The 24,181-nt window shown below is 39.2% G+C and overlaps 2 protein-coding genes across 7 annotated transcripts in view; both read left to right on the top strand.

The window, feature by feature from the left end:
- LOC131947753 (titin) overlaps nucleotides 1-24,181 on the top strand; it is a gene marked incomplete at its 5' end in the record, with an annotated part of 410,194 nt that overhangs the window by 308,771 nt on the left and 77,242 nt on the right.
- LOC131947755 (uncharacterized) lies at nucleotides 128-19,675 on the top strand. Of its 2 annotated transcripts, none has more exons than XM_059309051.1 (3): nucleotides 128-212; nucleotides 15,508-16,149; nucleotides 16,632-19,675. In XM_059309051.1, exons 2-3 carry the CDS (start codon nucleotides 16,011-16,013, stop codon nucleotides 18,182-18,184), a joined length of 1,692 nt encoding a protein of 563 aa, XP_059165034.1. In that variant the 5' UTR covers nucleotides 128-212; nucleotides 15,508-16,010; the 3' UTR covers nucleotides 18,185-19,675. The 2 variants fall into 2 exon arrangements, with proteins under 2 accessions (XP_059165034.1, XP_059165033.1); XM_059309050.1 differs by lacking the exon at nucleotides 128-212 and adding an exon at nucleotides 11,384-11,469.

The raw sequence follows: 24,181 nt of genomic DNA, 5'->3' as shown, positions 1-24,181 counted from the left end.
CGTCTTTTTAAAAATTGAAACAGCAGTTTCTAAGTTTCTAATCTAGAAATCTATAATCATTTCAACCGGCTGAAATATTTCTGTTGAGTGTTAGTTGGTCGCCCGTTGATCTGACCAATGTCAATCATTTCAATCATTGTGTACCTGCTACCTACCACCTACACATCGACACACTGGATTACAATATATACTGCTGTCACGGGAATCTACATGTAAGCATTTCATTTAACTTTTCATAATTAATTAAATTTATTTTAAAATTATGAACTAGATCTAATCTAGAATAATCTAGATCTCGAATAAGCCATAAGGCCTGCCTAATGATAGAATCTATAATCTGCAAATGAAAGGGCAGTTTGTTGTATTGCGAGTTGAACCGAACTCAGATCAAAATTATTAGATCATAAAATAAAATTAGCTACTAGATCTAGTACTAGAGATCTAGATCTAGAATCTAGTAGTTGTATACTAGTTGCTGGGAACTTACTGGATCTAGATCTTTTAGTAAGTTAATTTAAAAAAATAGAACTACTCTTTAAAAATGTTTCATCTCCTTGACTAGATCAAAATTTAAAAAAAATTAAACTTTGCCATAGATAGATGTCTAGTAGACAGATCTAGTCACTTTTAAGTATTTATTTAAGGTTTCCCGAAGTTTGATCGAGTTAGTAGATCTAGGTCTACTAGATCTAGATAAACTACTAATCTAGGTCTAGAGACTTTTTTGAAGAAAGTAACTTTTGAAACTTGACAAGAAAAAGTGAATATAGCACTCTCGAAATTGGGGGATTGGTGCAACTTCTAAAGTATGTTACCAGCGGTAATGTATACAAATCGTCGACAGGGCTTAATGCAAATTATTTTTTGCTAGATCTAGTATCGTTGTCAGATCTTGGATAGATTAATCGTGATTTGGGTCAAAGATTTGTATAGGCAAAAGTAATAGATCTATGTTGTTAGGTTTGTTTGTATTTCAATAAAAGGGGACTGCAAAAATTACTTTTATAACAACACAATAGTTGTCGAATTTGATCTATGCAATGATCTAATCGATTGATATTGAGAATTGTACATTAGTATGCAATCATGTGTCTCTGTTCCTGGTCGTCATATTGGGTCACCTCCCTCTTTGAGTGACCGTGAGTAGACGGTGACCCCTCGGTACATCTGTTGGGGCGTGGCCACACGTCACGTGGTCTTCAAGTAGACCCACTTTATCGTGAGTCAGTCGACTCTGAGTCGGCGAAACTGACGCTATCGTCCAGTGATATAATTCTGATAAAACGTTTGTGAGATTAATGCCGTGCATTTAAACCTTATTGACCTCTGGATGGTCAGATAGCTGTGTGGTAAGAGGTAAGTGGTCAGTTAACTAGGTCACGTGTCTTGATTTACTTCACTAAGGTTAAAAAATAATGTATCAATATTGGGTTGAGTTAATGTAATTAGTGAGATTAATTCACTGCCATTGTATTAGACAGAATGCGTTTAGGTGACACTAAAATAATTTTTTTAGTAGCTTATTTATGTCGTACGCTTTTTCACCTTTAAAAAAAAATTGCTGCAAATTTATTGGTTTCAAAAGATCAGCAAACAATATTGCTGTATCCTTTATGACATTTTCAGATATTCTCTATTGCTTTGTGTACTGCTCAGCCTTTTTTTTCTTCGGTGGGGGGGGGGGCGACACTTTTTAAAGTATATATTTTGTTAATAAATTCTATTTCGTTCGGGGGGGGGGGGGGGGGGGGTAGACGTGATTGAAGGTATGCCTGAAATAACTATTAAACGTCATTATTTGTCTCAAATGTACTCCGTCATTGTGAATGAGTTTATATATTTTGTTTCACACAAAACAACTGTGGCGTAAAGATTTGAAGAGCGTCGTTGTTGTTTGTAGTTACTGTCAACAAGCGAGTGGTGCAATATTATTATCTTACGTTGTTTTTTTACGTCGATGTCAGTTAAGTCTAGGAGTAGGGTTAAGTAGCGTTACTGGCAAAATTAATTCATTACGGCTTTGACAAGGCTTATTAATGTCCTTTAAGGCTTTTAACTAGATTGACTTCTTGTTTTCTATGGTCAAAGCTAAGGATTATTTGAATTTAAATTTACGCCTCTCCTATTTGGTGGTGGTGCGAACACAAAAGAACACACAGGCTCGTTAATTTCCGTGGTTAATATCATGTGAACAGAACAACGATATTAATGTTGGTGGTTGATGCACGTATACAGAACAACAACATTAATGTTGGTGGTTGATAGCACGTTAACACAACGATATTAATGTTTTTGGATGATGCACGTGAACAGAACAACGATATTAATGTTGACGAGAGCCGATTCTGCTCACCACAACGCTGCTCACCACAGCGTCTCTACCGAACACGTGCGCCTCCTTTTTTTGTTTTCCCAGATTCACGTGATTGTTCCACTAGTTCAAACAAGGGTCAGCAGGGGTCAGTCTAGACCTTTAAAAAATAAATTCAAGTTGACAACCCCACTGTACCGCTCCCACCCCTAACCACGATTTAAATTTGAATCCCCCCCCCCTTATCCCCGTCTGACCTCGCATGCTACACCGTCCCTGTTTTTTCTGCTTTGTGAGGCGACAATGGGGAGGTGGGGGGGGGGGGGGGAGAGATGAGGGAGGGGGTGGGGGCGTCTGATGCTGAAATAATTTCAGACAAAGCAGGCGGGTTCAAATTCCCGAGCAGGGAGCATCTGTCGTTTGAAACTGTCGGTCTTCTCAACACCGGTGGGGGAACCTAATCCTAACCACGGTCTTCAACACCGGTGGGGGAACCTCATCCTAACCGTCAACGAAATCCATAGCTCGCGCATTCGGGGTGAATTGATTGGCTGATTTAGATTTACCTTAATTAATGTTCTCTCGCTGATTACTTTGTCTTGTATCCTTTGGGTGTTTTATTTTTCGATTGAATTATTTTCGTCCTTATCCTATCTTACACAGTGTTTCTTCCAGACTTTTTTCTCCGGGGGTGCACTTTATATTTTGGGGGGGGGGGGGGGGGTGGGGAGTGGGCGGCACTGGTAAAAGTATATGTTTTCTATATAAATTCCATTTCGTTCGGGGGGGGGGGGGGGCGGTAGACTTTCTTCGTGGACTCTGCCCCCTCCCCCGAAAAGATGCCTGGAAGAAACTCTGCCTCTACACGGAATAGCCAACCATTTAGAACAATTCCGCGTATATCACAAATGAATAAGGATATCTAACTTAACCTTAATGATCTTATCCACAACTAATTAAATTAATGAGACGTACTTAAAAAGTAATATATATATATCAGATTATTATCAGCCGTTAATATTGGAAAGTTGAAATATGTATAGAAGTACCTCTTTACAAACAACCAATACAAATAAAACAATATCCTTGTATAGCCAATTTGGTGGTTATTTAAAGTATTTTTGTCACATAAGTACTTTTAACAATTAGTTCTTCCATACAATGTGTTGAAATGCTTATGTTGGTCTAGTCAAATTGACCAAGTCCATTCAATGAGTTGCAGTAACTCTGATCATGTCGAAATGACCAAGTTCTTTCAATGGACTGAAGTAACTCTGATCATGTCGAAATGACCAAGTTCTTTCAATGGACTGAAGTAACTCTGATCATGTCGAAATGACCAAGTTCTTTCAATGGACTGAAGTTAACTCTGACCTAGTCAAAATGACCACGTTCTTTCAATGGACTTAAGTAACTCTAATCATATCAAAATGACCAAGTTCTTTCAATGGACTGAAGTAACTCTGACTTGGTCGAAATGACCAAGTTCTTTCAATGGACTGAAGTAACTCTGATCAAGTTCATTCATGGGGTGTGGGAAAGTGAATTCTGGAATGTGATCGTGTCATTGGCGCTGGTTGCTTTGTCAGGGGCGGAAACGGGGTGGGTGGGCAGGGGCGTGGGAGAGATAAAGCCCATTGTTATCTTTGTAACCGAAGTCTACAATAGAGAATTGATGCTTAGAGGGAGAGGGGGGGGGGGGGTACTTTTTCTAGCTTCAGGGATTCAAAAATTTTTTAACGAAGTAAACTGTCTTAACTTATCCTGTTTGGATACTTGGGTACTTGTAAACAATTGGTCTTACGTCCGCCTTTCTATTCCCCCCCCCCCCCCCACTTGTCCATTAGCTGTTAGAGATCTATTATATCAATCCTAGTGTTCACATACGACCCCGCTGTTATCCGGATAAGGGGACATTACCCCGGTCAGACACATTCAAACCCAAAGTGATTGTGACAGAGTTGTGCGCCTTTGACATGTTTATTCCAAATGTCTGCCAAGAGTTTTCTTGCCTCCTCGCGAACTCTGCTCGGGGCGTGAGTGATCTCCCTTGTCTTATTTACAATGGCTATTTGCATGTCTGACGTCTATTCAAGGTTTTACGACATCGTGCTGTAGGCAGACCATCCACAGCTCCTAGGTCTAATCTCAAAGTTATATAAGAGAGCTGGAGTCACTTTATAATGGGAGCTGGAGAAACTTCATAGTGGGAGCTGGAGTAACTTAATAGTGGGAGCTGATGTCATTCTACGATGGTTGGGGTATGTCTATGTTGTAGCTGGAACGTTATGTGTATCTATTATGCAGTGATAAGCTCAGTTCCCGATTCCCAGTTACCAAAATATGTGCTCATACAAATCCACGAAGCAGCACATTTGGTAACCGGGAGTGATCGTATGTTATTCTATACCGGGAACAACATGTACTTGTTGTGTGACGCCATTACATGCACTCTATAATAAGTGACAAAAGTCGTCTTAAAATAGGAATAACTAATCCTAAATCTTTATGAGCGATAAATCTGCTTGCTGACGAAGTTCCGTATCACTTGCTATCCGGCGATCTTTCCGGCCAATTTACTTGCAGATATTTAGAAACACGCGTTCCCCTTACACAACGCCTCCACCCACCCGCCCCTCCATACTCTGGTGTAATGGACTTGGTTTAAATTCCGAACGATCGTTCCGATTGGTCAAACAGACTGGCCTTACACATCAGCCGTATTACGTCATTTATTTCTTGGTGGTCAGTCAAGCGGAGTGATCACATGGGGATTGAGGAATGTGGTCGGTTTGAATGATGACGTGTCAGTGGGAACTGAGAAGGTGGGTTTTGTGGAGGTCACAGTACGGTGTCTGAAGATCCAAAGAAAAGACATAAATTGAGAATTATTGGGTATTGGTGTATGATGTGTATACTGTGTACGTTATTTTTACGTATATTTTGTTCATCCGTGTTATGTTTCTGTGTGTAATGTGACGTAATACTTGTTTTAAAGCAGGAGTGGACACCCATATACACTTCCATAGCTGACACCACCATATAATTGTTAGCGTGAATAACTCAAAAAGCTCAACACATATAACCTAGGCTACGTTTATGGTCACAGATCGTATGCGGACGTACAGGAAAGAATTTTTTTTATAGCATCAATGCCCTTAGTGCCTCAATCCTTAAGCCTCCACTAACAGTGTTCACCGGCATAGAAAAACAATCCGATAATGTATTAGCCTACGATATGTTACTTATATGCTAAAAGCTAAGTGTATAAATAAATAATCAAAACTCTAGCACTTGACAACCTTAAAGATTTGAGTATCTGAGTTATTAGTGCGGTTTCCAACTATTTTTCTTGAAAACAAACACACCTTGATTTTACTGAAAGGTTGTTGACCTTGTGGTTACCTGTATAAAATAAAAGAACATCCGCTTGACGATTCATCTTTCCTAATTATGAGAACAACAAGCTCTCTAATACGGCGTATGACGTCTGAGTTTAGGAATCTCACTTAAACAATACCAATATAAAAATATCTGTAGCTGAACACGGAAACAGCTGTGTGGACTGTCTTACCTGATCAACAGGTGATGACTCATGTTCTCAGGTGACAAACAAATAGGTGGGTGGTTACCTTATTTTACCTGTCGTACCTTGTGACCTATATTGGCAGTATTTGAATGACATCAACTGGTACGTGAAGTGTTGTATGTTATTGGATTCTAGTTGACTGCAAGTATTCAAATGGCATGAATAGTCATGTAGATCAGGAATGATCCAAGTTGAAAAAAATATGTTGTGATAACTTGTAGTGGGTAGTGATTTTAAGATGAAGAGAAATACGAAATTGTTTCATGCTACATTTATTTTTATAGAAACAGGGATTTGTTGCAGAGCAAACTCATATGTAAGCAATTTTTTTTACATCGCTATAGCTGCATAGTATTTTTATACTGTTATTTATGACTACTGTTTTGCCACCAGCGACTCAAAAGTTAAAATTGTTGACTGTTTCTACGGCTATGCTTGTTAAAGTACGTGTATTATCAATGATTCCATATGTTATAAACATCAGTGTAGGGTAATAAAGTATCGCGAATACCATTTGGTGAATGTTAAAACATTAAAACTTAACCGTTGGGTACAAAGGGGTGGGGGTGGTGGTGGACAAAATGTAACCTAATCGATTTGATGATTCAATCTTGAAACGTGTCTGACGATCAAATGACCTTAACGCCGGCCATTCAACAACGTTGTTGAAAAGTATTCAGGTCAGGTCGTCCCAGCATTCACCAGAATTCCTTTGTTTCTCCTCCCCCCCCTCCCCTCCCCCCAATACTCCCGCCCACTTTTCGCCCTCGTTAACAATCCCCTCCCATTACGCGTTAATTATAATTTCTTGTTTCAACACATCCGTCTAATGGTGGAATGAAAGCGTTACATTCCTCCTCCCCCCCCCTCCTCCGTGTCGCTCACTATCCCCCCCCCACCACCCGTTGCCCAGCCCGCCCCTTCCCCACCCTACGATGTGACGTATTGTTACCCCCCCTCGCCGCGCGCTAACCCCGTGTCGGCGTTTGTTTGCCCGTTCAGTTTTTGACACGACCCAAACTCCCGAGATTGTAAATCTCTGTCGGCCGATAAACGACGGCAGGCCGAGGGTTAATGGTCACGTGGGTCATCTTACACGCTCGACACGGTCATTAATTGACACATACCAGCCTTGGTCAATTTATGGTAGGAGTCTGTTGTTATTTAAAAGTATACGCTTTTTTGTGGATTTTTTCCCAACCACTGTTAGATAGTCATCTCATCAAATGAATAGTCTTCTCTTGCTAGTAACAAACGTAACTAACAACCAAGTTTTGTTCTAGTGGGTTAGGGTTAGTTTCCTAATCGATAAATTAGTATTTAATATAATACGACACCACGTTAGTAGAACGTCCCTGAGTCCACTCAGCTCTGATGGGTACCTAACCTAAAGGCGGCTGGACAAAGTGCTAATTACACCTTCTCTTCATATGCCGAGGTCAAGAACCATGAACTCTATACTTCATCTGCCCAGTGGATCGCTAGGTCTAAAGTGGATTCTTTACTTTTTTTATTACGGCACCGTACAGCTAACCCAACAGTACCAAGACCAACATGTCCGGCTTTTCTTTCCGGTCTAACTTCCAGGTTGGCATGTCCGGTCGATAGACGGTCAGATCACCGTGACCTGACATTTTCTGTAACTGACCCTGCTGTCGAAACCACCACACTCTTAACGAGATGACCGGTGGTGCTATATCCCAACACTGTAGTCTATGTGCATTAAACACGGGTTTTTCTACCGAAACATTATTTTGGTCTGTTTCAACGGAATTTCCCGATATACTTAAAAAAAAACAACCTATATTTGTTTGAGTAGCTTACATATTTTGGCACATGTAGATTATAACAAAGTTATACCTTCAGTGGGACCATGTGTTTAAAGAAGCAATTGTTGGGAGTATTATAATAATAGTCTATGGAACAATTACTGACATACACATTTTGAGCGATGGTATTTTTGAAGTAGAGCAGATTGTTCTTCGAGAAAAAAAAAGAATGTCAGGTGTTGTAAAAGTCCTGAATATAAATATGAAGTAACTGTTTTTGTTCAGCTAGCCGACCCCCCCCCCCCCCCCCGGGCTGGTCAGGCGCCGGTCAGCTCGAGTGGTCGCGTGAAGTGTGAGCCATAAACATTTATCTGGGTCAACCAAGGCAATCTTAACTGTGAAACCTGAGCCCGTCTCTCCACCGCCGGCCCCTCCCCTGCCTGTAGTGACCACTTAACAATCGGTGTGCTGGTCAGGCGGACTGCCCGGTGTGTTGCTGGTGTGTTAGCCTACACTCCCCGTCGGTTGGATGTTTACTTCGGCTGTGGCTTTGTTTTAATATGTCGTCTTCAATGGGTACACAACACACACTGGTTTTATAAATATAAGGTGAGCTTAGAACTTGTATAGTTATTAGTGTTGACTTGGATACTAATAATACAAAGCATTCGAAATCCTTATAATTTATAATACATTTAGGGCCTAGGCCTATGTTAATTTATTTTTCATTAAAACAACCAAAGCTTTGTTAACTGGGATGTTTAGGCTAATGAAAAGACCTGCCGTTAATATTTTTATGTAGGCTGCTGCTTGTGTTAGATAGGCCTAATAACCTACCGGAAAACAGTAGTTATGTTGTATAATTCAAAGCATTGTTTTCGTTTTAGATAAGCGATATGTCAGCAAATAGCCTAGACGTATACTACCGGCTCGCTGTGTTAGTTTTAAAAAGTCGTATGTCGTAAAATGTTAAAATCACACACTGTTGCTGTGTCGATTTTTTTTAAACATTATGTTTATGGTAACAACTTACCTTAAACTGATCTAGCAACCATCTTAGACACTTTAAACTTGGGTGATACAATATAGGCCTTATTTCTCACTTTGTAGGCCTACATGTTTTATTTAAATAATTAACTAGGTCCTATCTACTAGCTTGTTTTACAAAGCAAATACGGGTTCGTGAATGGGTGTGTGGGATAGTCTTTAGTCTAGCATAGCCTAATTATAAATAGGCATACAGTATTTAGATTGGCTACTCATCATTCAATTTTAGTATTTAGCAAAGCTAAAGTGCATGTTTAACTAAAGTAAAAAAAAACACAACATATTTGATTATATCCCTAGTTAAATCTATTTGCTCATTAGCGGCTATTACCAGCGGTACGACAAACTCCTCTATAGAGCATCCCGCACACATTTTAACCCCACACTCTCTCACTCCCACACTATTTCCCTCCCCCACACCCACTATCAACTCAGCACATCCAACACAACACACCCGTGTCGTTCAGTGTCGGTCGTACCCGACCTGAATGAGACTGACAGTGCCGCCCCCCCCCCCTCCCCCGTCACACAGATCTGACAAACCTGTCCGTGTGAACTAGGTCAGTGGCCAACCGATCTTCCCACAATTTCCCACTGACCACCACAGCTTACAACCATCACCCCAACGCCTGTACTGTTTTCAAATGGACAATTACCTCCCTGTCCAAGCCTCGTGATACATCAAGTACCAAATCCTGTTTACAAAATTCATCTTTTCCGATCCTTGCCCAGATCACACGGGGCCACCCCTACAACAGAAAGATCTAGATTCTCACCCTTGACAAACATCAAACAGTCCACTCCTTCCCCCCATCCTGTCAGACCGTCCTACCACACTCACTGTCCACACTTGACCACTGACCATGTGATTTATATGCGCATATCTTGTATTGGTGTACTTGCTTGTATACAGGCTTGGCTATACACTTAGCTTTGTTGTCCCACACTGACCCCTACACACTTAGCCTAGTTGTCCCACACTGACCCTTACACACTAAGCCTTACTGTCCCACACTGACCCCTACACGCTTAGCCTTACTGTCCCACACTGACCCCTACACACTTAGCCTTACTGTCCCACACTGACCCCTACACATTTAGCCTTACTGTCACCCACTGACCCCTACACACTTAGCCTAGTTGTCCCACACTGACCCCTACACACTTAGCCTAGTTGTCCCACACTGACCCCTACACACTTAGCCTTACTATCCCACACTGACCCCTACACACTTAGCCTAGTTGTCCCACACTGACCCCTACACACTTAGCTTTACTGTCCCACACTGACCCCTACACACTTAGCCTAACTGTCCCACACTGACCCCTACACACTTAGCCTAACTGTCCCACACTGACCCCTACACACTTAGCCTAGTTGTCCCACACTGACCCCTACACACTTAGCCTTACTGTCCCACACTGACCCCTACACACTTAGCTTTACTGTCCCACACTGACCCCTACACACTTAGCCTAACTGTCCCACACTGACCCCTACACACTTAGCCTAACTGTCCCACACTGACCCCTACACACTTAGCCTAGTTGTCCCACACTGACCCCTACACACTTAGCCTTACTGTCCCATACTGTCCCACACTGACCCCTACACACTAAGCCTTACTATCCCACACTGACCCCTACACACTTAGCTTAGTTGTCCCACACTGTACACCCCCCCCCCCCATTAATCGTGCACCCTTCCATGCTCTTGATGTAGACATACAACTGGGCATTACATGTCATCTAATACAAAATAAACGAAATTTACCCGGTTAATTTTTTAAACGGAAATATGTTGTCTATTTTTATCATCATCAATTTAAAGTTAAGTTCTCTTATCTAAAATTACAAAAGTTTTCGCAAAAACCTAGGGCCACTTCCCCTGATAACCTTTACATTCCTTTTATCAGTACATCCCTTTTGTGGTTAACTGTTCAAGGTTTTGAAATGTTCGCCTAACTTACGTGGTGCTTTTTTCTTCCCTTTTTATTGTGTGTGTGTATAGGGGGGGGGGTTAAAAGTTCTAATATCTCTTGATTTCCCCTACTTTAAAAAATCGTTATTTAATTCACAAAATAACGTTAAGTGCAGTTTTAAAAAAAGTTATTCGTAGAAACGCGTTGACTAAGACTACTTTAGATTAAATTAAAATAATAATAAAATCAACAACACACATCCACATTGAATATATTAAAATATTATCCATTTACTTTAATTAATCCAGTCCCCGATTTTAGTGTCACGTCATTTCTTTGATGGTGTGACATGGGCTTGTTATTTTCCCGTGGTAAAGTGGTGAAGGATGATCAATGACACATTTATTTGCGGGTAGGTACGGGGATTGGTACACGCACAAAAATAGTTTTTTGTGGTATTCCCTATGTGAAAAAACACGGATTTTCTATTCGTTCAAGTTTCCTCAAGCAAAGGGAAGTCACTGAGGGAGAAACCCAAACAGTAGGAACACTCCATTTCTGTTGACAGAAGCGTATTTAAATTAAGCGCTGGGTGAATTCGCTTTTGTTTCCCCGGTTGGAGAGTAAGGTTTTATTTTTAGACCAGGCTCAGCCAATGGAAAGCGGCGTTAAAAATTAAGGTCATCACGTCATTTGCGGATTATTATAAAACTAGGTTGCATTTCGAAGCGCTAGTTCTGTTGGAAGTAGCGTTGTATTTGTAAACATGTGTAGGATTATGGATGATCCATTCAAACGATTTTTATATAACGGACTTTATTAAAATATAATGTGAGTTTAGTTATTTAATTTATTAATATATTTTTTAATTAAAACTTTTATTGTCTATTCTTAATGGTCTAATGTAGCACTTTCATAATCACCATTAATTAATTCTTAATTACGTTATTCTGTTCAGTGTAGTGTATAGTTACTATAGTGCTATAGCTTACAGGTACAAAGCCAAAAATCTAAATATCTAATTACGAACTAATTAGTAATTACTATTAACATGAAGTGAAAAAAATTGCATGCTCATTAATCATATTTAAATAATAAATAACTATAATTCATTTGAAATAGACGTGTAAAAATCATACATGAGTCAACATTGTGCGGGTTAATGTATTTCTTAAAGTAGTTAAAAATATAACGTATAATATATGCTTTACTGGAAAGTGCCCGTTTTACAGTTTTAAAAAATAATATTCCCAAGGCAAAAATTGCAGTTCGATTGTAAATCTCACCAGTGTTTCTTCCAGACTTTTTTCTCCGGGGGCACTTGATATTTTCGGGGGGGGGGGGGGGGGCTGACACTAGTAAAAGTGTATGTTTACTATATAAATTCCATCTCGTTCGACGGGGGGGGGGGGGGGGGCATATGCCTGGAAGAAACTCTGAATCTCACTCAATATCAAACCACTGCTAACATCATTGTATAACAGTTGCATCAGTAGCAGACGATATTTCATCGCCTGACAACAAACGACCTGCCTGTCAGCACAATTTTTGTTTTGTGATGTAGGCTGTATTGACGTCTGCTTAATTTCCAGACGGCTATGTGTCACCCCCCCCCTTTGTCTTGACATACCTAAGAAATCAATGTCGTCTGACATTTCGTTGACGCCGTGGTTTGCTGGAGTCGGCTAGATCGAGTGACCTTCACCTCTGTGTGGCTCCAGACGTTTAACTATCTCAACTATCTTAGATTCTTACTGATATTGATTGGCAGTTTCTCAAGTCTAGTTTATTTTCTTATTAAATATTTGAAAAAGGTGACTATTCACTATAATACACCGAACGGGTTTCTTTCAGTCATTTAATTTTACCCCGGGGGAAGATTGGGTTTAAAATTTCAGGTGGGGGGGGGGGGGGGAAGAGCAGTGGTGTATTTGTTTTATTTAAATTTAGTATTTTTCTGTTTCGGCCGAGGAGGGGGGGGAGGGGGAGGGGTGGGAGGAGTGGCCGTTTTTCTTATTGGGTGGGGGAGGTGCCTGAAAGAATACCTGGTTAGGGTCAGGTAGATTACCTTCTGACACCGACACGCGAATCCTATAATTATGATAAACCTGTGTAAGTCATAGCGCGACAAGTAACACAACAGTAACAGTGTAGAGATGACTCAGCGACAAGTAACTCAACAGTAACACAACAGTAACAATTATGACATGACTCTAATGGTTCAACGGACAAACGGTTTAAATGTATCATGGCTTTAGGACGATGATAAATCTCCAGCTGCTCTTATTATAATCTTGTATATCAGGCTACGTGAGAACTTATTACACCGTTGTCATATCATGTTACATCGGTATCTCTATCCCAGTCTATAGCTTCGCTATTGCCATAACATAAATTAACACAACACCGAAACCGTCAGGAAAACCGCAACTCATCCTTTTAAAAAATGTGAAACTAAGAAGCGAAAGCTGAAAAAAAAATCTTTCAATTCATGCTACTCGGACCTAAATTACTGCGCAAGTGAATCACTTTATAATCAGAATAGATTTGGGTTTAAATTTGCTTTAAGGTTATCGCCATACGAATTCTCAGGTTAGTTTAACTGCTCTAACTGGCTAACCCACCGACACAAACATCGGTGTATAGACTATTTATAACAGCTGTAAAGTGGTATATATCTATCTATACATAACTTCTTGTTGAGAAAGTTCTTCACCAAGTTCCGGGCCATTAAATTTAAATGCATTTGTTCAGCTTGTTTAGTATTCCTTCGTCTAGACTGCACTGTTTTGATCGTGCGACAGAAAAGTTGCGCTGTGCATTGATTCTGGTGTCGACACATCAAAGACACAAAACGTAAACACGGGCACATTCGATCAGACACATCCACGGAGACACATACAGAAGAGACGCAGCCACACGCATAAGACATAGGCACACGCATATGACATAGACACACATACACAGGGACATACGCCCAGACACACACACATAAATACGTAGGCCTAAACACACACATACACATATGTAGAGACACAGACACCCACAACAGACAAATATTCAGACACACCATATATACACACCCTATAGACACACACAATGCACCCCGACGATGACCCGACACGGACACCCACAGACACATTCATACACAAACACACCGTAGATACATACACATGCACCACAGACCCACACAATGCACCACAAGAAGACTTGTCTTACCAGCTATTGTTTTAAAACGTACCGATTTTTTTTTTCTCCTGGATTTCATTATCGGGGGAATTAGAATACGCACAAAAAGTGCAGAGGGTGGGGGGGGGATATACAACGGAGACGTGTCTAGATCAGGGATTCTAAATTCTATTTCCATTGCCCCTATGTATGTGACACAGTAGATCCATATTAAAAAGGTGTGAGAGGTTGGAGAGAAAGGATCACTTTTATAGTAGTCCGCGCTCTTTCTTCGCACTTAGCTCTGAACTTCTAGTCTGGATTACCTACAATCCCCCTCCCCTTATACATCAAGTTTTGAACCGTCGTGGTTTAAGAGCTAAACAAAAATTCGTGCAGATTAGAAAAGAAAATATATCTTGAGCTGGATCGAAAGCGAATTCGGCAAGCAAGGCTAACACTATAGCCTGTTTCGTCTACCATTGAAAACTTGGATGATTCGATGATTCGATATCTGACTTTTGTCACCGGATATGGCTGTTTCCTTAAAAAAATGTGACACTCATTTGTTCTCAGCAATAATCTTCCTGCTTAATAATGGGAAGGGTAAAAATAGAAAGTTTAAACTGCATTGTGTAGTATCTTTGTGTTTTACTTTCCCTAAATATGTCTTATACTATTTGGCTGTAGTTGCGTGATATTTAACACAATTTTAGTAATGTCACTAAATAGTGTTGTACTCAAGGCTGTTTTGGTCTTATATTTACACGGAAATTTGTGTTATACTTACACGGAAATGTGTTTTCATATTTTCACATAAAATGTTTGAACACACAGTGTATAAAATCATAGGTTCACCCGCTATATAGGCCTACGTGTTTATATTATCATTATGTGTGTTCATATTTACACATGATTAGTATTCGTATTTTGTATAAACGACGTGTTCATAAACACACTGTACTTGTGTTCATATCTACCCCAGCCTATGGCTAGGCAACTTTGACAGGTCACAAAGCAAGGTCAGTTGATTGTTTATAGCTGACCTGTGTGTAGACACTGGGTCACGTGGTCATACGTTAAGCTCACGCTGGGTCAGCCAAACATGACCTTTGGCCTTTAGAGCCAAATGTCAACAAAGGAAAAGTGGGGCGTCATGGTGTGGCATCGTTTTAACCACTTGTCATTATCTGGTGAGGGTAGTGTGTGTGTGGGGAGGGGGGATGACATCCATCTTTGGCAAGCCTATCTGAAAATAGGAAAGTAAAACTTCAGCAGTTTTCTTTTTAAAAGAACATATAAAATGTTATTTTTTTAGCGTAAACATTTCATTAAAAGTTAATATGAAAGAATTCATTTCGAGAGAAACCCGATCTGAGATGGAATTATCCGCCCTTTGTTGTGCGAATGACGTCATCTGACGTGATCAAATGCCAGTGAGTGTCTGCGCATGTCTTTAAAAGATTGACAGCTAAAAGACGCCTGTCTGAACGTGATTGGCTATTATAAAAATGTTTAAAATGATTGTTTTAACGAGTTTTTTTGTGTGTTTTAAATATCGACACATCAGAATAACAATGTTCTAATGACCTTATAAAATTTATTTTTAGAATGTTTTAAATTTATAGATGACGATATTGAAATTTAATTTATTATTTCATTGTTTTAATCGATTTTTTTTTGTTTTCCCTCCTTTTTCAGTGCTTGCAAGTAGACCTAGTCCCATTTAGATTTGTTCACCCGCATGCAGACTTACTAACACATGTAGACTAAGAGATTTAGTTAGTACAGATACTCAACCACCTATCAGTAACAACTTGACACTCAAAAATTTGCTTCACGCTGTGAAGAAGGGAAATAACTCGTGTTCATTACTTACAAAAATTCGAGATCGAAAACAATCTATTTCTAGTTGATGAACGTGCACGAATAACTGTCTAATTCAGGAGAAGAGGACATTTAAAATTTAAAAAAAACAACAGACGATTATATAAAAAGGAGTACAAAAAATTGTGTGTGTGTGTGGATAGATTTTTATTTCCCAACAAAGATTTTGTGTCGAGGGATGCACAAGGTTGCCGATGTAACGAGGAACGCGATTGGTCGAAACAGTGATTGCTGAGAGGATTCTGTTAACATGTAAATAAACACTTTTGTGTTTGAGGATTTTTTTTAAAAGAGAAGCTACTGATTTTTGTTTGGAAATGGGAGCTAACCAGTCAAACGGAGAGTTGGGACACGAGAGTTGCAGGACTTTGGGAGACAACCCATATCAGACAGCAAGTTTCAGGGGACATCACTCAGTTGATGGGTTATATCCAAGAACTGAAAGGAAAATAAAAGGTGATTTATTTTTTTATTAATATTTTTTAAATCTTAAAAACTAAATTGCTATTAATTTAAATAACTTATTTTCTAAGCTATATTCTAGTTAGAATACATACATTTTGTGTTTCTATGAGGAGTAGTGGAGGGGGGGGGGTGTCCCATAATAATATATTATTTAGGGTACTGCTTAAGAGGTAAGGTGGGTTAGTTAAGGGTCAAGGTTTTCACACATCTGGCTCTATATACTCCATTTGACCAGTAAACGTGTATACTAATGTTATCCTATTGTGATCATTAAGCTTTTACAAAAAAATAGAACAATGTACATGAACCAACAATGTGAACAAATTTTACATATTTAAAAAAAAATATTTGTCCTTAGTAAATATAGTTAAATATAGCAAAATCACAGTTGGTCTTAATATATAATGAAGTGTTTAAAAAAGTATCTATTATCAGCTTGCAATAATAGATTGTAATTTTTTCTTTTGTTTTAGCCAAACCTAGTCAGCCGGGGAAACCTGTGTTTACTGAAGTGACCCACGACACAATATCCTTAACATGGGCGCCACCTCGGTCCGACAGCGGAAACATCTTGGCCTACACCATAGAGATCGCCAACATGAGCCCGTGTGGGGACAGGCAGTGGAAGACAGTGACCAAGGCGTGCCAGGGTACCAGCTACGACATACGTCACCTGGCTAGCAACACAGAATACGTTTTCCGCGTACGAGCTGAAAATGTTTACGGGATTGGGAAACCGAGTGTTCCGTCGGATATTGTTGTAACGAATATGTTCGAGACGTTGGCGAATCAACGAACGATTGAGGTGACGCCTGTGTGTGCGGTGGAGGAGGTGGGAAATAAAAATGTGCGACGTCGGCACAGCTTCAACATCCATCTTGATGGTGGCATCACCAACATTTTAAACCACTCGGATATTGTTTTGAAAACATCCTCTTCCAGACAGTCATCAACAACAAATGATGAAATGACCCATACCCTGACCAGGGGTAGCATACACAGAACCTCCCTCAAAAACAGGAAAATATCTCAACCCATTCTGTTGCCAGGAACCGGAACTAATTCCTTGAACAGACTCAAAGAATCCCGGAACAGTCTCAGGAACGGTTCCACGGAGAACCAGACAGTTCCCAAAAAGTCTGCCAGAAACAGACACAGGGACTCTAGAAGTAGTGTCGAGTCCGGTATCTCCGACAGTAACACTTCCTCCGTTTCAACTGAAAATCTGAAAAAATCTGGCCAGGATTCCCAGAGTTCAAGAGGGAGCATTCAGTCTAACCAATCAGACATGACTGTGTCTAATACAAAAGAGGATTATTTTGAGAAAGGGTCTAAAAATAGCCTGTGTTATTCCAACAACTCTGACGACCACTGTGACGGAGTTGAACGGAAGACAAATTGTGACAGCACCGAGCCAAACTTCCTCAGCACATTTGTTAGCACCACCAACAACAACAACTGGGTGCTCAGCGACTACAGTCAGTGTCTTAAAGTCAGCGACACTGAGTCAGACAGAGATATTTACAACATGGCCGATGGCCTGAAAAAGTTTGAAATCACAGAAGAAAATCTCAAGTTCCACAATTTAAAACAAAAATTAAATGGAGAAAATTTAGACATTGACTCGTTGAAAGGGTATTACGACCATTTAGAAAACCCTTGGCAAAAAGATGGTTCAGTGAATGGGGTATCAGAACAAATCATGGCAGCGCCGTTGTGTGATGATGCCAAGATGGCCAGAATGGCACTAATTGGCAAGGGATTTTTGGAAGGGGATAACTTGGCTTACAGTGACAGCGCTTATCTGGCCACCAGTATCTATGCAGATAACAACAGAGACTTCCGGACTTTGAGAAGTGTTTTGCAGTCAGATAACATGATTGTGAAGTCAGCTAGGTCACTGCCTGATGTCATGGGAATGATTCTGGGGGAGAAAGGGGAGGCTAGAGTGTTAACCAGAGGAAAGCTTACCACTATAGATGATGCGGACGAGGACGAAGATGCTGTGAGGGTTACCACCCTTTAATCTTACAAATGTTTCGAAATAGTCTTACACAGTCAAGCATTGTTTATTTAAATATTCAAGTACTTAAAATTTACTTTTATACCATACTCAAATTTAGAAGTAGTAACTTTTTTTTGTACCTTTTGAATCAAGATTTTTTTTTTCAACTGCCATCTAAAATATGTTTAAATAAATTTTAAGTGCAATAATTAGCTAATTTGAACAAGTTAATTTCTAAACAATGGCCTAATAATGTATGGGTGGGCCCACCTTTTTAATACTGTGTGTTTTTTTTTTTTGGAAAATAGAAAACTTAGATTATAGTTGCTTATATCAGTAAAACAATTATTTATTTAGGACAATCTCAGATACTCAAAGTAATACTCCACTGTGTCTTGTACTGTATATAGAGATATACAATGTTCTTGTTATGTTTTTACATGCATAATAACAATATGCACAATACTGACTTGCCAATTCACTGCCACGTGGACCTGTGTCACTACACTGACACATAAAGCATGATCTTAGATTTGTATTTTTATAACAATTGTCGTATGACTAAGTACTATAATATATCTAATATTGTTATGTATATAATGTAAAGCGAAGTTATTCTTCAAATGCCCTCCAAGTAATACAACAGTTGGTTGAATTACTAATTAATTAGTTATTAGTTTTGTCATTCCATAAAATTAGTTGCATGAAGAATTGCTAATCATGTTTAGTCATGCATTCCATAAAGCCAGAAAATACCTTGACCTTGAATGATTATAATAAATTCCACCTTTGTTAAGGTTAAGTGAATGTTTTTTTTAACCAGTAAAAATAACTTGATTATGTACACAAATCAACTGAAACAGATATCAATACAGTTTCCCATAGCCCTTTGTTATCTTATTATTGACGCTACTTTAACAACAAAATTAATAATAACTGCCAACAACCCTATAATGTTGTGTACATACAACATCGTCTTTGTCTTTACTTCTCTCCATCAACAAGAATCTTTTCCAAGTGCCATTTCTGTACATGAATATATTTATTCCTTTTGTTCATTTCATTAAGTGGAAAGTAAAGAAACGAATTTCCTAAATCTATTGTTGCCTTGAAAATTGAAATTGTTGCACCTATAGAAGTGTGAAATGAAAGAAAAAGTGTATAATAATTTTTTTTCTATTGTTCATTAAGAAAACAAAATATGAGAAAATTTCTTGTTTGTTTGGATTTTAGTTTTATAAATTTAATCATGAAAGAGAAAACATGCTGTTTATGCTAGCTAAGAGCAACAACTATACTTGAATTTACAGCTTTTGTTTGTTATTTCCCTTTGTCGAACTAAACATCGTCCAAAAGGTTTCTTTAAAAAATTTAGCGATTAATAATTTCTTTGTTGTAATTTAATTATTGCTTTCTACAAAACTCTTTTTCTATCATGCCTGTTATTTATAGTAATTATTGGTTTCTACATAAATCTATTTCATGAAGTAATAAATGATAAAACATGTAAAATTGTTGCCATGTTGTTCTTTAAATAAAAAAAAAATCCATTAAATTTTATATACAGCTACTTACACCTCTGAACAAACTGATGGTAATCAAATTTTGATGTCCTTCAGACATTTTTCTCTGTGGTTGAGGAGGGGGAGGCATGGGTATAAATTTTGAATATAAATTCAATTTCGTTCGGGGGAGGGGGCGGTAAACCTGCTTTTCCCATATTGCCTTAATTTATGTGTGGCTATCTAATACGTTTGATCCATCAGCATGATCTAACATTTGGACACTGTCCACGACAACCATAAGTACTAACATGTGCATAAATCACTGAGACGCTCAGGCATTTTGTTTTAGGCAGGTGAAGTAGAGCTGCACTGCACGATATACTGATATGTATCGGTTGATTGTTTGATTGCTCGTATTGAAACTTTTTCAGTAAATTTATTGGTAGACGAAACAATTCTAAAATGTGGTATTTTAGTATTACATAAAGGGTAATCATTTCGAGGAAATATTTAAGAACACTTTAAAAATGTGAATCGGAATATGCTTTGCATACGTCAGTTGTTAATAGTGTGAACAAATTTACCTCGCAAAATAACAGTTTAATAAGCCAGTCGAACACAGGGCGACATAGACCAAATCACAGGCATCGTAACTCGGCTCTTTAACAGCACCCTGTGGTCGCGTGTGGACTTTGCTAGGTCACAAGGCCTGTGTTGGGGATAAAGCTTGATGACCATGGCTTTCCCATCATTCTCTGGGGGTGCGGGCAGAGGTGTAGCGGGGGGGGGGGGGGGGGGTACATATGTCCCCGGGGGCCGACCCTAGAGGCACCTAAATGGGTTTGGAAAAAAAAGCTCATTTTAGCTGCAGTTTTGAATTATAAACATAAGAAATATATGGCGGGGGGGGGGGGGGGGGATTGAAAGTTTTTCCCGGCGCCGAGAGGGGTCGCTACGCCTCTGGGTTGGTGAGTTGGATAATACTACGGTGGAGGTTAATTAAGTAATACAAAAATATATAATGGTTAAACATTACATACACGAGTTGTGTAATGGAAACAGCTGACAATGAAATCTAACACCACATAATATATTGGGTTATTGGCAGTGATGTTAACGATGTGTGACAGTATCACAACTCGGACAGTGTCAGGCAGTGGCGAAACTAAGGGGGAGGGGAGTTGACAAGGCAGCAGTCCGTGATTTTTAGCCCCCCCCCCCCCCAACCCTAAACACACCCCCCCCCCCCCCAGATTTTAAAACTGGAATAGTCACTAGTCAGTGTTTTAATGTTTAACTCACAAGCTCCGTTTCCTTTTTTTTCTAACATAAAGCACGCTCAAGCCAGCTCTCAACACTTAATACCCATACACTAATACCGACACTCACTAAAATAACAGTCCGTGCGAACGTCCGCTTACGACAGTAAAATTAAAATAGGTTGATGTCGTGGTTAAAAATAGACAAAGAAATGAATTCTGACAAATAAGTTAACGATTGATTCCGCTTTAAAAAAATATATATAAAAAACCGAGGGAAAGTTCTGTTCATTATTTCGTCAGGTCGCCTACTACGGTGGTAACTAACAGCAACAAATATTTAAAATATCATCCATAGGCTAGGCACTACATTGTTAACTCGCACATGAATGTATTCACAAAGCAGCATTATAGATTGGGCTTATACAAAAAAAGAGGGTTAGGGGATGTGTTATCATTTTGTTATATTGTGTCGTATTGTGCAGGAGGGGGGGGGGGGGGGACGTTCCTGAAATATTTTTTATTTAAAATAAAAATCAGCACAAATATTTTTATTAGCAGAAAAAAAAATTAAATAAAAAAACAAGTTAATAAAAAGTCTAGTGACAATTTAAGCGCAATTTCCTTATGTTATCCATAACAATTTTAAATTTTTAATTTTTTGTAAATATCATCCTATAAATATAAACTCCTACACGATGCTCAGTTTAAACCATCCTAGGCCTACACGATGCTCAGTTTAAATGGTCTTAATTAATTTTTTGTGACCGAACGAAAGGATATTTTTGAAAACTTTCTTCGGCAACATTGGTCTAAATTATGGCAGGAATCGATTGGTAAATGTTTCAAGTCGCTAAGTGGTCTGGTTGCCGAGATATGGACCAAAAACTGCATTTGTTCGATGGTTTTTGGCTTTTCCGGGAAATCCAGGAAGGAATTCCGGGAATTTTTTTGGCCCACAATCATCCTTGGAGCTTGCTTAACATATTTGCTTTTGGAACTAGTCCTCGATATTGCTTCGTTGAGGAGGAGATACGACTTAAAGCTGCGGACACACATCCATCCATTCATCCATCCAGAAATGACGAGTTAATAATCGCAATTGTCCAATATGGAAATTGCGCTAAAAAAATAAGAAAAATGTAGGCCCATTCAGATGTTGCTTAAAGGGAAGCAACAACAATTCAATTGTGTTATTTTGTTTTTACGCAGTTACTTCCCTTATAAAGAAAATCCTTACGCACACTCATTACTAACAGTTTTTTCTTCTTTTTTTTTTCATAAAGATTGTTTTGTAGTGGATTCATGTGTGGTTATGTTTGCAGTTTGTGTTCAATTTTTGTAAATGATTTTTAGCAAATTTTAGTGTAGCGATTTCTTTGAAACATTCCAGATCAATTAATTTATAACTACAAAACAATAGTGGGGGGGGGGGGGGGCATTAAAACCTTACCGGAACGGACACACTTACAATTTCCGGGGGTGGGGAGAATGCTTATAGGCAGGGGCAGAGTTTCTTCCAGGCATCTCCCCCCCCCCCCCCCCCCCCGTGAGAAAAATGTCTGGAAGAAACACTGGGCAGGGGTAGGTTTCCAATTTAAAACTAAAGAGCCATATTAACACAATAACTCTAACTACTTTATTCGAAAATTTTCCCACTGACATTTTTACACCAGCTAAAAATAGCCACAATTTCGGATTCAACAAGTAGTATGATTCCCAGAGCCGCAGGTTGTTGCCTTTGTTGTTGTAGAAAAAAAAACTATTTTTAGTTTCGATATTTTTAAACGGGCTGAACGGCAACAGTTAGTGTGAGATGTATTGGGGATGACGTCCCTTGGTGAACGCTTGATTGCTCGTGTCAAGATGCGTGTGTGCCATCTGCCGAGACAGACGCCGCGTTCACATTACTGTTGTTTCGTCCGAGTGTGTTGATTTATTAGTGAGAAGCCAATCAGCCATAATATAATCGACTTTATTTGTAAAACAATTAAAAAATAAATAACATTTTTACTTTTTAAAAATTGTTTTTTGCCTTGGGAATTAAAAAAAACACGCAATAATGACTTCTGGCATATAATATAAAGCCCCCCCCCCCCCCCCCCCCCGGAATGGTCATTTTATTTTTATTACCACTAGCTAAATAATCGGGTATCGTATACATGTCCTTCTGTCGACATGTCTTGGTTAGGATTAGGGTTAGGTTAAACGTAACTAAAAAAAAAAAAAGCAACAACAATATTACAACCCGATAAGACACTTCTGATTATCAAAAAAGTACCGGTCCTGTCCTTCTAACATTTTCACCTTGAAATAAAGGTCACAGGAATTCGTTTGAACTTCCCGTAGCTTTTGAAGTTATACATCACACCACGGTGTGGGGGTGTGGTGTTACCACATGTAATACAATCCTCTTACACGCAGAGTTTGATGTGGAACAGCTTTTACATAGCTGATTGTAATATTACATGCCTTTCTGTCTACCCATTCCTCCCCCCCCCCTTTATCGTATAAAAGTGTTTGTATACCTGCTCAATACCATGAATTTTTTTTGGGGTTGGGGGGGGGGGGGTTATCATACTACATGGATATGTTGTGTTACATCGGCGTTCAGTGTAGGCCCTATATTAAGTTTATGTATTCGTCCCTATATTAACTCTATGTATTCATCCTACTTTAATTGAATATGTAACCATCCAGACTCAATAGTATCTGTATTCGTCCGGTTCATAAATGACGTCATGCTTCACCTAGAGATAGAGATGGGACTTCTTTGATGATGTGTAATGACGGAAGGGGGGGGGGAGAAAGCATGACGTCACACTGTGACAATTTGTGACGATAGAAGAGGCTGTTTTACAGTTCTAGAAGTTTCTCTACTTTCCCCAGCTACATTGGCTACTTAATCCATGTTATAAGAAACATAAACGCACGCTTTAGAACTATCCTTGTTTAAAACGATTCTTTAATTGGGAAAACTTGTAATAGCTAAGAACAGGCTCCTCCCCCACCTTCCCCCACTATTTATTGTATTTTTTTTTAGGTTTCTTTTCTGAACTAAATATAGTAAACATGCTTAAACATTTGTTAACTGTTTACAATTGTCGAGTTAAATGGTGCAGTATTCTAATATTTAAAAAAAGTGACATTTTGAACACGCCATTAAAGTCTTGATGCACCTAACAGAATTTGGAGGGGTGGGGGTGAAAGAGAGGGGGGAAATGCAACGGCGCGGCAGAACTAAGAACGACAAC

This window comes from Physella acuta, unplaced genomic scaffold (genome assembly GCF_028476545.2).
Source record: "Physella acuta isolate Inbredline_101_S28 unplaced genomic scaffold, ASM2847654v3 ptg000606l, whole genome shotgun sequence".
Classification (NCBI taxonomy): domain Eukaryota; kingdom Metazoa; phylum Mollusca; class Gastropoda; family Physidae; genus Physella; species Physella acuta.
The sequence above is the reverse complement of the archived record's forward strand: the minus strand, read 5'-3'. Positions and strand labels throughout refer to the sequence as shown.

Coding starts and splice junctions, on each gene's coding strand:
- LOC131947755 (XM_059309051.1), top strand. CDS start 16,011: ATGGGAGCTAACCAGTCAAACGGAGAGTTGGGACACGAGAGTTGCAGG. Junction 16,150..16,631: donor AACTGAAAGGAAAATAAAAG/GTGATTTATTTT, acceptor CTTTTGTTTTAG/CCAAACCTAGTCAGCCGGGG.